This window comes from Heloderma suspectum, chromosome 6 (assembly GCF_057233095.1).
Source record: "Heloderma suspectum isolate Gila_16-S chromosome 6, 16-S_ref, whole genome shotgun sequence".
NCBI lineage: Eukaryota > Metazoa > Chordata > Lepidosauria > Squamata > Helodermatidae > Heloderma > Heloderma suspectum.
In genome coordinates this window covers 125,909,474-125,923,495 of record NC_139463.1, presented here as the reverse complement: position 1 = coordinate 125,923,495, position 14,022 = coordinate 125,909,474, and the positions used below count along the sequence as shown (strand labels likewise).

Here is a 14,022-nt window from a genome sequence, read left to right as displayed (position 1 = left end):
TAAAAGAGAGCAACAGCTAAGAAGGAGCGAATGAAGATCCGCATTTGCCTTCTTGTTCTTTGAAGCTGCTGCCCTCTGCCGCTGCTATTTGCCTCTACTGGCTGGTTGCAGGTCTCTGGGAAGGCAGCAGGGCGGGTCTTGCGTGTGGTCCTCAGTGCGTCTCCAGGGGCGCACTTTGTGTGATGCTGTGGTTGGCGCAGAGGCGCTGTCTTTGGCAGCCTCGGCTCTTAAATGCCTGCAGGGTAGAAGAGCGGCTGGTCAGCTGTTGATGGTAGTCAGTGGGAGAGGCCTCAGCAAGCTGGCTTGAATAGGAGGCCCCACCCCAAACACACTCCAGCACCCTGCCTCTGGCAGCCTCGGCTTAGAAGGTATCAGCGCCTGTTCCCTGCCTACCTGAGATCCTTGGCTAGCCCTGATTGGTAGAATTCCATTGATCATTCCCTCTCCCAAAGGATAAAAAGAGGGTATTATCTTTTAAGATATTTTGTGTTCCACTCTGCACCTGAGGAGACCCATGCTATTGGTCATGGAATTTACCTAGCTTCATACTAATGTTTGTAGGTTAGGTGGAACAGATTGCTAATTTTTTTTGTTTTCCTCCTGTATGTCTTTCTGTTACCCTTTGCCTAGAATTTAATAAAATTTTGTTTATATATTTGGCTACTCCGGATGGCTGCTTATCTTATATGCCCCAAAGTGCTTGGTTTTGTAGTACTTGCCTTGCGTTGGAATGGAGTAAGCGGGGAAAAGAGGTGAAACTTTCCCAGTGGTGACTGGGGTTCACCTGATCATGTCTTACTCCCAAATTAAATAACTGGTAGGCTGTGATATAAAAGGCAAAACTGAAGTCCTTTGGCCACATAATGAGAAGACAGGACACCCTGGAGAAGATGCTGATGCTAGGGAAAGTGGAAGGCCAAAGGAAGAGGGGACGACCAAGGGCAAGGTGGATGGATGATATTCTGGAGGTGATGGACTCGACCTTGGGGGAGCTGGGGGTGGCGACGGCCGACAGGAAGCTCTGGCGTGGGCTGGTCCATGAAGTCACGAAGAGTCGGAAGCAACTGAACGAATAAACAACAACAACAACAAATACGCAAACATATTCTGAAGGTGATGGACTCGACCTTGGGGAGCTGGGGGTGGCGACGGCCGACAGGAAGCTCTGGCATGGGCTGGTCCATGAAGTCACAAAGAGTCGGAAGTGACTGACCGAATAAACAACAAGGCTGTGGGAGTTCCCTGCACCCTGAGAACAAGAATTAAATAAAAGCACGGTGGTAGTGGCGACAAGGAAAGGTGTTTGCAAGGCAGACAGCCACTTTATAGTGCTTTTGGATGCAAGGATTCTTTACAGGGATTTATAAATACCTAAATATTTGTAGGCACTAGTCTGCAGTGTTTATAATTTATGCAGTATTTATATGATCAAAGTGCTTCACATACTTCTCAGTCCCTTGGAATGATTGTACAGGAGACTGTCACAATCTCTAATGGCTACCTTTAGGGCCACTTCTCCCATATGAGCCTACGCAGACTTCTCCCATATGAGTACCTTCGGAGGCCCTTCTCCACTTTCATGCCCACCGTCTGAAATGCAGTGGGGTGGCGCTGCGAGATACGACCTTTTCGAGCAGCACCAAGGTTAAAAAACTCAGCCAAGTGGGGTGGTGGTGGTGCTAACTTGTCCCCTCTTTCCTGGCCCATCAGGTGTAAAGCTAAGATGGAGCTTTTTCAGAGCGTCTTCGGATTGAAGTGCTGCTGTTTGTTTTGCCTGTTGCTGGAATATCTGGTGGGAACAGATTTTTTGCTCGGTCCACAGATTTCAAGTTCAGCCCCCATTGCCCAGTGGTAGAGTGGCTTTCCGGACTCTGATATTGGAGCTGCAGTAATCTCGGGAGCAGTCTTTCTGGCTTGGTGCTGGACGCCTCTCCTGAGTGTGTCAGGAAGAAAGAGGCCCATCATCAGCGTCATTATCCGGGATGGCAAATAAGGAAAACATGAGCAGTATCTACAGCAGCCTTTCCAAAGTAAGTTGCACTCTGCATCTGCCACTGCAGGGAACAGTCTGTGAGGTGGGAGCGTGTGTGGGGCAGGGGCTGATGGGTGGTGATGAGGGGCTCTTTATTTAGAGTGGGCTTTTAGATGGCTGGTGCTTCAAATGGAGCACATGCAGTAGACAAGAACGGGCTGACAAGACAGAAGACTGATTTCTGCTCTAAAGTCTCTATCTATCTGCAATATTTATATTCCGCTTCCCATTTGAAACAAATCCCAAAGCATTTTACAAAAAACAGAAACAAATCTCCCCCCGCCCCACTAGTATTATGTGGCTGGTACAGAGATCACCCACAGCTGGCGTAAAGCTAAAGAGCTATGTTTTCAGTCAAAGCTTAAAACATGCAAGCGTTGAGGCCCAGCATACTCAGAGGGGAGAGCATTCCACAGGATGGGCGCCATTGCCGTGAAGGCCCATCTCTGGGTCACTACCAATGGAAATCTGTTTTTATGTGGAGCTCTGAATTGTGGCTTTTACCGCTATCACATCTCTCAGTGTGGACTCAAACAAAGGCAGCTAATGTGTTGGTTTCTGGAAAAATAATGACCCAGGTAAAAAAAACAACAACCTTTATTCATGTAATTAGAGCTAGGGATGTACGGACTGTGTAAATTCTGCTCCGTCTGTGTTTCGCGAATTGTCAGGTGCCTTTTGTTCCGTTGTCCGCCCACAGAGGGATGCGAATATATATTTTTTTGTCAAGTGGGAAAGAAATTATGTAAGTATTTACTTAAGTGTTTACATAATTTACCTTAGTACGTAGTAATATTTAGCATATTGTCCCCCATTTCATTCGATGTTTCCTCAGCAGACACTTGCATATTTTCCTATGAATGTATATGTGTAAACCTGTGATTCATCCAACCCGGCGTTTCTCATGATGTACTCTGCATATAAGTTAAATAAGCAGGGCGACAATATGCAGCCTTGTCATACTCCTTTCACAATTTTGAACCAATCGGTTGTTCCATGTCTGGTTCTTACTGTTGCTTCTTGACCCTCGTACAGGTTTCTCAGGAGACAGGTAAGGTGGTCTGGTACTCCCATCTCTTTAAGAATTTGCCACAGTTTGTTGTGATCCACACAATCAAAGGCTTTAGCGTAGTCAATGAAGCAGAAATAGACGTTTTTCTGGAATTCTCTTGCTTTCTCCATGATCCAGCGAACGTTGGCGATTTGATCTCTAGTTCCTCTGCCTCTTCGGAACCCAGCTTGTACTTCCGGTAGTTCTCGGTTCACATACTGCTGAAGCCTAGCTTGTAGGATTTTGAGCATCACCTTGCTGGCATGTGAAATGAGCGCAATTGTACGGTAGTTTGAACACTCTTTGGCATTGCCCTTCTTTGGAATTGGAGTGTAAACTGACCTTTTCCAGTCTTGTGTCTACTGTTGAGCGTTCCAAATGTGTTGGCATATTGAATGCAGCACTTTAACAGCATCATCTTTTAGGATTTTAAATAGCTCAGCTGGAATACTGTCATCTCCGCTAGCTTTGTTGTTAGTAATGCTTCCTAAGGCCCACTTGACTTCACTCTCGAGGATGTCCGGCTCAAGTTCAGTGACAGCACTATCATGGCTATCAGGGACATTCAGATCTTTCCTGTATAGTTCTTCTGTGTATTCTTTCCACCTCTTCTTAATCTCATCTGCTTCTGTTAGGTCCCTGCCTTCTTGGTCCTTTATCATGCCCGTCTTTGCACAAAATGTTCCCTCGATATCTCCAATTTTCTTGAAAAGACATCTAGTCTTTCCCATTCTATAGTTTTCCTTGGTTTCTTTGCATTGTTCATTTAAGAAGGTCTTCTTGTCTCTCCTTGCCATTCTCTGGAAATCTTCATTCAGTTGGGTATATCTTCCCCTTTCTCCCTTGCATTTCGCTTCCCTTCTTTCGTCAGCTACTTGTAAAGCCTCATCAGACAGCCACTTGGCTTTCTTGCATTTCTTTTTCTTTGGGATGGATTGACTTGCTGCCTCCTGAACAATGTTACGGACTTCTGTCCATAGTTCCTCAGGCACTCTGCCTATCAGGTCTAATCCCTGAAATCTATTCCTCACCTCCACTGTATATTCATCAGGGATATGATTGAGGTCATACCTGAACGGTTTAGTGGTTTTCCCGACGTTCTTCAATTTAAGCCGAAATTTTGCAACAAGAAGCTCCTGATCTGAGCCACAGTCAGCTCCAGGTCTTGTTTTTACTGACTGTATAGAGCTTCTCCATCTTTGGCTGCAAAGTACATAATCTGATTTCGATATTGACCATCTGGTGATGTCCATGTGTAGAGTCGCCTCTTGTGCTGTTGGAAAAGAGTGTTTGCTATGATCAGCATGTTCTCTTGGCAAAACCCTATTAGCCTTTGTCCTGCTTCATTTTGTACACCAAGGCCATGCCTGCCTGTTATCGCGGAGATTTCTTGACTTCCTACTTTTGCATTCCAATCCCCTATGATGAAGAGGACCTCTTTTTTTGGTGTTAGTTCTAGAAGGTGTTGGAGGTCTTCATAGAACCGATCAACCTCAGCTTCTTCGGCATCAGTGGTTGGGGCATAGACTTGAATTACTGTGATGTTGAATGGTTTGCCTTGGATTCGTACTGAGATCATTCTATCGTTTTTGAGATTGTACCCCAGTACTGCTTTTCCCACCCTTTTGTTGACTATGAGTGCTATTCCATTTCTTCTAAGGGATTCTTGTCCACAGTAGTAGATATAATGGTCACTTGAATTAAATTCGCCCATGCTTGTCCATTTTAGTTCACTGATTCCGAAGATGTCGATGTTCCATCTTGCCATCTCATGTTTGTCCACCTCCAGCTTACCTTGATTCATTGATCTGACATTCCAGGTTCCTAAACAATATTGTTCTTTACAGCATTGGATTTTCTTTTCACCACCAGAGACATCCACGGCTGAGTGTCCTTTCGGCTTTGGCCCAGCCGCTTCACTCTTTCTGGTGCTACTTGGAAATACCCTCTGCTCTTCCCCAGTAGTATATTGGACACCTTCCGACCTGAGGGACTCATCTTCCGGCGTCATCTCTTTTAGCCTTGTGCTACGTTCCATGGGGTTTTCTTGGCAAGAATACTGGAGTGGGTTGCCATTTCCTTCTCCAGTGGACCACATTTTGTCAGAACTCTCCGCCCTGACCTGTCCGTCTTGGGTGGCCCTGCACGGCATAGCTTATGGCTTCACTGAGTTACGCAAGCCCCTTCGCCACAACAAGGCAGTGATCCATGAAGGGATCTTTGTAGGGCTGCTCAAAGAGTGGAAACCAACACTAAAACAATGCACCAACTAAAATTGTGCACTCGGCTTTCTCCCTTTTTGAAATGGTCAGAGCTAGGATTGTATACACACTATGCCGAGGTTACCTGGAAGGTAGATTGCATAGTGTTGGCATTTTATGCACACATAGGAAGATGCCTTATACTGAGTCAGAGCCTTGGTTCATGTAGTCCAGTGTTGTGGTCACGGACTGGCAGCAGTGGCTTTTCAGGCTCTCGGGCAGGAGTTTTTCCTGCCCTACCTGGAGGTGCTGAAAATTAAACCTGGGGCTGTTTTCATGCAAGACAGAGGCTCTACCACTGAGCTGCGGCCCCTCCATATACCATTTGCTTAATTTGGTTTCTGCTAGACTGGGGTGGGTGCGGGTGGTGCGTTGCAGAGACTGAAGCCCTATCTTCTGCCTACTGGAAATCATGCCTCTTTTCTCTCCCCCAACTTCTGAGGTTTTACCCAGATACTGCCTGTACCTGTCAATGTTCCTTGAAGCCATTGGGGGAAGACACTTCATTTTAGAAACAGAAACAGCCTCCTGTTTATTTTGTCCCTTTCCCTCAGTACCGGGTTAACAGCCAGACAGGCCCTCAACGGGTTCCCTATAAGGATAGCAGCACCCCCTCTAGCACGCCTTCTGGATCGCTTTTGGTGCAAAGAGCGATCACCAACAGTGCGAGGAATGGTCTGAAGGCTTCTTGTTCAGCCCAAAACCCAGGTAAGAAGACCTTGTCTGCTTGATGGGGTATGGGGTTTTTCAAAAGTGTGCTCGATCTTGTATTTGTAATGGCGAAATGGCCTCAAACGTATCCCATCGCAGCAGGGGTTGTTGGAGTACTAATGGCAAGGGATGCTAGGCCTTATGGGCCCTTCTAGTCTTTTTTGGGTTTGGGGTCGTGTTCTTGCTGTGCTGGGGGTACCCTGACTTTGTCTTCTGTCTCTACAGCTATCCCAGGCAGGGTACCTGTGGAGTCTAGTTCCATCGCCCCACCAGTGCAGGAAGGCCCTGAGTGAGTTTCCTTTTAGTGGTTTCAGAAACGATTGTGTGTTGGTGGATGGGTGGAATGGGTGTTCAGGGGTCTTGAACAGTCTCTGCATGTTCCGGGTACCAATGGGATGTTCAGTGCACCCATCCTGTTTTGCAATGTGTCAAATTATTCTGGAATTCAGGCCAAGGCGAGTATTCACCATTGATGACTTTGAGATCGGGCGGCCTCTGGGCAAAGGGAAGTTTGGAAATGTCTACCTGGCCCGGTTGAAAGAGTCCAAATTCATCGTGGCTCTCAAGGTGCTCTTCAAATCTCACATGGAGAAGGAGGGCGTGGAGCATCAGCTGCGGCGCGAGATTGAGATCCAGTGTCATCTCAGGTATTGTGGAGATCGAGGGCTGGGCCACAAGGTTTAGAGGGGGATTGCGGGTTCCTGAGTATAACTGGGTAACACTTTCCTTAATTCACAGTTTAACACACACACACACCATCTTCTCTGGCAGTGGATAAGAGAGCCAGCATGGTGTAGTGGCGAGAGTGCTGGACTGGGAGTCGGGAGATCTGGGTTCTAGTCCCCACTCGGCCATGGAAGCTCACTGGGTGACTTTGGGCCAGCCACACATTCTCAGCCCAACCTACCTCACAGGGTTGTTGTTGTGAGGATAAAATGGAGGAGGAGGAGGATTATGTACGCTGCCTTGAGTTCCTTGGAGGAAAAAAGGCGGGATAGAAATGTAATAAATAAATAAATAAATAAAGGCAAGCCATGACTGCTGGAATCCTGTTTGGGTTTAATGGAGCGCAGGCTACACAGATGTGCTGCATTTCTGCACCTAATCTGGAAAAGATCTTAAAAGATGGCTTTGTATCCAAAGGCAGCAGATACTAGTTTTGCCACCTGACCCTTAACAACTAGAGCCACATGCTACTGAAAGTGGTTGGGGAGATTTTTTTTCTCCCCCCATAGTTAATCCCAATGTGAATGCATAAAACCTAGATCTTCTACAACAACGATGGCCCTTGAAATGGTTTCTTGAGGCATTTTTGTCTGTAGTATGCGTCTGTGCCCACAATAAGATATACTTTTATTGTCCTGGGGCTTGTGGAAAGGCGACCATTAAAGATGGCTTTTTCCACCTAGCAATTAAATAGCATGTCTTTTGTTTAATATTCTGAGTCAGTTCCCAGTTCAGAGAACTTGTCCTCTACTTTTCAGGAATCTCAAAAAGGCACCTTTTCTGATGTTCTAGAATACTGAAATGTCATTGGCTAAAGCTAGATAATTCATCAGTTTAGAAATCTAAAATTATTTCTAGGCCACATTTAAGTGTGGAAGCCTCTCGGTGTGGTGTACAAGATAAAAACCTACAAAGTGTAAAAATACGTTTTTAAAAATTGATAACAATAGATTATCAATTAAAATCATTAAAAAACGAAACTTACCAGTTAAAACTGATGACCCTGACTTAAGGGGAGGCCAGTGAAATAGGTGCATCTTCGGAATTTTCCTGAAGACCTGCACAGAAGGGGCCTGATGAACCCCTTGGTAGATGGCCCTAGTTGAAAATTGGGCATAATTAGGAAAGGAATCGAAAACAAAACTGCCAATATCATACTTTATACAAATCTATGATGTGACCATATTTGGAATACTGTGTACAGTTCTGGTTGCTGCATCTAAAAAAGGGTATTGTAGAGTTGGAGAAAATGCAGAAAAGGGAAACAAGAATGATCAAGGGGCTGGAGCAACTCCCTTATGAGGGAAGGGTACAACAGCTGGGATTGTTTAGTTTGGAAAAAAGGATGCGTGAGGGGAGACGTGACAGAAGTGTACAAAACTATGCATGGTGTGGAGAAAGTGGTCGGAGTTTTTTTCTCCCTCCTTTAATACAAGGATTCAGGGTCATTCCATGAAGCTGATTGGTGGGAATTCAGGACAGATAAAAGGAAGTAGTTCTTCATGCAGGGCATAGTAAAACTAGGGAATTTGTTACAAGATGTAGTGATAGCCACCAATTTGGATAGCTTTAAAGTGGAATTGGAAAAATTCATGGAGGAGAAGGCTATCCATGACTACTAATGATGGCTGTGTGCTACCTCCAGTATCAGAGACAGTAAGCCCATGTACACCAGTTGCTGGGGACCATGGGCAGGAGAGTGCTGTTGCACTTGTGTCCTGCTTGTGGGTTTCCTGTGGTTGGCCACTATGAACAGAATGTGGGACTGGATGGACCCTTTGTCTGATGCGGCATGGCTCTTCTTACGTTCTTAAAAGATTGCTCACAGTGTTTTAAACTTGGGATGTTGTCTTCGGTCTGCTTTCCCCTTTTCCTACAAGCTTCTTTCACAAGAGACCAAGAAAGGACAGGTCTGGAAGGGAATCCATTTGGGAGCAGAAGCTGTTGTGTCTTAAAATCCCAGCAGTTTTGGACTGTTGTCCTTGCAAGCAGCCACACTAACTCACGGAGATGGAAGGATCAGTCCTTTCCAGTCCATGTCAGTTTTGCACGTGTTCATTCATAAGCCCGTTTGTCCTGTTTCCGCACTAATCTTCGATTTAAAAAGATCTCATATTTAACTGTACATTTTTGAACATATTTTCTCACAATATCCTTTTCTGAATGTATTTTATCCTAAAATATGCCTTCTTATTTTGGTGCGTTTTTTGAGCTGAGTGGTGCGTTTTTTGGTGCGTTTTTTGAGCTGAGAACTGTATCATAAAATGTGGAGAAGTGTGATATCCGAAGGTTAACTATATTCTGATCTTCACGTTAGTGGGCCAAACGAAATCCCCAAGCACTCTCAAACACATAGCAATTGCACAACTCTGAATTTGTAGCCTTAACAAAAAAACCTCCCCCCTTTCCTGGCTTTCTACTGTATTTTTGCCCAATATTACCAACCATCTTCTCCATAAAGGATGTCTGTGTCTTTCTGCTGCCCCCTGGTGGTGGATCCCAATATGTCTCCCTTTTTCTCCAGTCACCCCAATATCCTGCGCCTCTACAACTACTTCCACGACCGGAAGCGTGTGTACCTGATCCTGGAGTATGCCCCTCGTGGGGAGCTCTACAAGGAACTGCAGAAGTATCAGCGTTTTGATGAGCGTAGGAGTGCCACGGTGAGCCTCACCCCACAGTTGGAGACTTTGAAATCATACAATAGCTTGTCTTCTGATTGACAAGGCAGGAGGCTATGGTCTCCACTTCCTCCTTCCTGCCTTGTGAGGCTGTGGTTGAGCTGATGCATGGGAAGCTCTTCCTTTTTAGTGCCTGATGTACTTGGCTTTCAGGTCTAGGATGTGGTTTGGGGACAGGTCTCTCCCATTCCTTGGTGCACCAAAAGACCAGTGTGGGTGGTTTAGGTCTCTCTTGGGTAGCAAGGTGTTGGTATCCCAGGATTCTAAATCATCCCCTCTTTACCTCACCTCTACAGTACATGGAAGAGTTGGCTGATGCCCTCATCTACTGTCACAGTAAGAAGGTGATCCACCGTGACATCAAGCCTGAGAATTTGCTTATGGGGCTCAAAGGGGAGCTGAAGATTGCTGACTTTGGCTGGTCTGTGCATGCCCCCTCGCTCAGGTGAGTGGCAACCTTGGTGTGGTTGTTACCTGAAAGTAGGATGGGTTTGGGACACATAAGGCCCCAGTCTGGCCTTCTGGGACTACTATGTTCCATTGGATCCTTCCAGCTTTCACTCCCATTCCTCTCCCCTGCCCCAGGAGAAAGACAATGTGTGGAACTCTGGACTACTTGCCCCCTGAGATGATCGAAGGCAAAGCGCACAATGAGAAAGTTGACCTCTGGTGCATCGGGATATTGTGCTACGAGTTCCTGGTGGGGCACCCGCCCTTTGAGAGCGCCTCCCACTCGGAGACGTACCGCCGCATTGTATCAGTAAGCTTGCTTGTTCCCAGCATGTGCTGGTAGAGGGGAGCTGTCCTCTCAGCTTTGCCCTTCACCCAGTGACTTTCGTGTGTGCCATCCCAGTGTAGGGTTGCTGGATTGTGGTTGGGCTGGGCTTTGCTTGCCTCAAGAAGATGGCACTGTGGGTTCAAGCCCCAAAGGGAATTGTATCCCAACAAAGAGGGTATGAAAAAGCATGAGGACTTGTGGACTCTGGGAGTTGTAGCCCAGCACATCTAGAGGGCATCGGGTTGGGGAAGGCAGACGTAGGAAATGTGACAATGTCATGTTACCCAGTCAATCCTAGATCCACTTACCTGGGAGTGAATTCAGTGGGACTTTTGAATAGGAATGTATAGGATTATGCTGTAAAACAGAACAACTCTTCAGAGAATTTCAGCTCCAACACTTGCCCAAGCCAGGCGGAGTTGTTTCTCTCCAGCCTATCCCTCGTTGCTCTTATAGGGTCTATTGCTTTGTCTCTCAGCAAGTCCCCCTCCCTTGACTCCTCTTCCTGAGATCTCTGTCGCTCTCACTCACCCCTCTGCACTCTTGCTTTCTTGTTCTTTGTTTCTTTTTTCCACCAGTCCCTTTTCTGTTGTTTTTATTCTTCAAAATTCTGCCCCTCCTTCAGTGTCTCTGAAGCTGCACTCCTATGCACACCTACATGTGAGTAAGCTCCATTGAATACTATGGAACTGGCTTCTGAGTAAATAAGCATAGGTTTGTGCTGTCAGTGGGGCATACTTGGTCAGGTTTCAACTGCCAGGCTGCAAACTTACATGGAAGTAAGCCCCATTGATTCCAGTGGAGCTGAAAAAATTTAGGATTGGAGAGGGGCATATGTGAATGCAGCTCATGCCCCCAAGTGGGATGTGGGAAGAGACAAGAGATGGGGGAAGCAAGTAAGTGTGTGTGTGTGTGTGTGTGTGAGAGAGAGAGAGAGAGAGAGAGAGAGTCAGGAGCTTGGGGGAGCAAGTTTACTTAAGACGGGGAGAAGCCAGATAGGAGGAATAGTGGTAAAGGGTGGGGGGATCTCCAGCAGGTGCTTAGAGAGAGGCCAGGTAGGAAAGGCTGGGCCTAAGTTGGTGAGCAGATGAGAGCAGTGGCAGAAGCAACTGGGGAAAGTGTGGCTGATGAGTGTGTGTGTGGGATGCTTAAACTACATGGAAGGAATATCTAGCCCAGGGTTAGAGGGGCAAGGTTGGTGTGGGAAGCTGGGACAACCTCTCCTTCACCTTGGGGAGGCCATTTTCTTCCCCTTGGAGCTCTTAAACAGTTGAGAAAGGGGAGGGGAAATGGGAAGGAAGTACAGGCTGCTCTCCATGCAGAGAGCTCCACTAGTCAATGCTGCTGCCAAGCTCTGTACATGCTTTATCTCTGATGTGAAAGGGCGGGGAGGTGCAGGCTGGGGGTTGCTACCCACTCTGCCCCTCCTGCTCCCTGGGTGCATGCAGCTTGGCCAACAGTGGGGCAATGCCCAGCGGCAGTGAGCAAAACAGCAGTAGTCTGCAGGGTGTGTGTGTGTTTGTGTGTGTGTGTGTGGTCCTGATCCACCACCTGAGTCAAAGGTCCCAGTGTGGCTCATGGGAGTACTGGGCCTGCATAAACTTGTAAGTGTCATGCGGAAACTACTTGATTCCTGCCCAGAAATGTTAACAATGCAGGACCCAGAGAAGTATTTGTTTGTGTGAGGGAGAGGGAGGGGTGCAGAGAGACATCTGCTTTCAGAAGGTGAGGAGGTCTTTGTTCCTTGTTCAAACTACGAGATCCTCCTGGCCTGCCAGTCTCTAAGTTCCAGTTGTGGTCTGACCTTGATTCTGCCCCCTCTTCCCCCAACAGGTAGATCTCAAGTTCCCCCCATTTGTGACAGAAGGTGCCCGGGACTTGATTACAAAGCTGCTGTGCCATAACCCGTCTGACCGGCTACCACTGCAGGCTGTGATGGACCACCCCTGGGTAAAAGCCAACTCAAAGCGTGTGCTGCCCCCAGTCTTTAACCCTGCGCCCATGAACTAACTCTGCACAGAGATACATGAGGAGACATTGGGCGCAGCTCAACAATGGCCCAGCTGGAATTTTGGCGTAGTTTCGTGCATTTTAAATGGGGTGAAGTAGGCGGTTTCCCCTGCAGGATCTTAGTCGCTCCCAAAGGCCCTTGCTGGAAGAGCTGATGCGGGCCTGTCATTTATTTCCACCTGCCAGGGATATGTTGCGCTCGTTCCTTGTAGTAGTCTCTGGAGAGGTGTCTTCGTAGAGTGCCTTGGCCCTAATAATGCCTCTCACTGTACTCGATGACGTGCTTTTCAATGTCCGTATTGAAAACGACAGGGGCAACTTCAGTTGGACTTGCAGGCCTTGAGGCCACACTCCTAGAAACGCCTTTTGTTCAGCAGTTGCTGAAACTGTTGGTCTTGGTATAATCTTTGTATCTAAATATTTCCTACTGTGACTTCTGTGATTTTTAATAAACTTTGTCTGTGATGTCGATTGGCTGTACCTCCTGCTCCTCTGTTTTAATATACTTTGTTCTGGAATTCATGGAGCGGCAGAGGCAGATGCTTGTCTTCAGCCCTTGGCGCAGAGCACAAATGGTTAATACAGGAATACCGGGGGCAGCCGCTACCTCTTGGCTGGCCTGGCTGCATGTGTGTGAGGTGCAGTGTACATTCTGCACAGACACCCCACCTCACCACGAGCTCCTGCTTTCTAAAACAGCTCTGGACAATTGGCTAGAAGGGGTTGGGGTGGGGAGGGGTATTTTCTGCTTTTTCTGGAGGTGCTTCAGTGTCTGTCTCAGGGTAGAAAAGTCAAGACCTAATTCTTACTGAGGGCAACGCTTCTTTTGGTTGTAGTGCCCCAATTGTCTAAAATAAAGACACCAAGGCTGCAGTTTGAAGCAGAGGAACAGCGGGGAAGCTTTGTTCCCCACAGGCCATTGTAATGTTGAAAATCAGCCCCCCCCCCCCCCAGTGCCTGGTGTGTGTGCAATTTGGAGGGCCCTTGGGCAAGGCTGCCTGAATGGGCTCCCTCCCTCAGTGAGTCTACATTCTCATTCCCATTGTCACCCGCTGCTATTGCTTCTCATCCTCTTCCTCATCATTGGCACCACTTGCTTGCTTGACAGGCAGGGAGCCAGTGATCAAGGAGGCAGTGGCGTCTACTGCTCCTCTTTCTCTCCACCAGCGTTGTCTGGGCCAGAGCGAGAGGCACAGGAAGAAGCAGGTTGCAATGGGGAAGAGGAGGGGCCGTGTTACTGGGGCCTTGCTGGGGTGTGGGCCCTCAGCAGGTGCTGGATCACCCTTGATACCAGTTCTGCACCCCCTCCCACTTAGGGGGGAAGGGGAAGGCCCCAGCTCCTGCTGGGGGTGGGTGGGTGTTCAGCACTTCTCAAAAAGCATGAGAATAGCTTAAAGGAGCCCCCCCTCCATCAAACTGTAGCTTGAAAGCTATACTATGTTTTAAGAAGTAGGTGGGGAAACCATTTCAGTCTGTCGGTGCTGTACCATTTCATGTATGGGCTTGCAGGACTGAATTTGTTTTACTAAATTATATACCACCATTATGGGTATCCAAGCTAGTTACAGGGTGAAAAGGAGAGATAAAGGCCCAGGATGTAAAAGATGATGTTTTATTCCTCAGAGTAACCCTAATGTGTTTCAGCACTGTACCATGAATTTCTGGGCATTCTTCAGGGGCTGTATTTAAAAAGTGGGCAATACAACACATTAGTTTACATTTAGATACAAAATATGTTTAAATTTCTTAATAAACATCGTATATATAACTGC

At 47.2% G+C, this 14,022-nt stretch overlaps 1 protein-coding gene across 4 annotated transcripts in view; it reads left to right on the top strand.

Moving 5' to 3' along the window:
- LOC146343087 (aurora kinase C-like) overlaps nt 1-14,022 on the top strand; it is a 20,568-nt gene extending 6,546 nt beyond the window's left edge. For 2 of the 4 annotated variants that reach the window (XM_084806645.1, XM_084806642.1), the window contains exons 2-9: nt 1,823-2,030; nt 5,899-6,052; nt 6,281-6,344; nt 6,505-6,702; nt 9,306-9,444; nt 9,759-9,907; nt 10,048-10,222; nt 12,074-14,022. In XM_084806645.1, the coding sequence (XP_084662771.1) occupies nt 1,983-2,030; nt 5,899-6,052; nt 6,281-6,344; nt 6,505-6,702; nt 9,306-9,444; nt 9,759-9,907; nt 10,048-10,222; nt 12,074-12,250 (1,104 nt within the window). In that variant the 5' untranslated portion in view covers nt 1,823-1,982 and the 3' untranslated portion in view covers nt 12,251-14,022. Of the gene's footprint in view, nt 1-1,710; nt 2,031-5,898; nt 6,053-6,280; nt 6,345-6,504; nt 6,703-9,305; nt 9,445-9,758; nt 9,908-10,047; nt 10,341-12,073 lie in introns of those variants that run through there. The other 2 variants (XM_084806643.1, XM_084806646.1) reach the window with 2 other exon arrangements.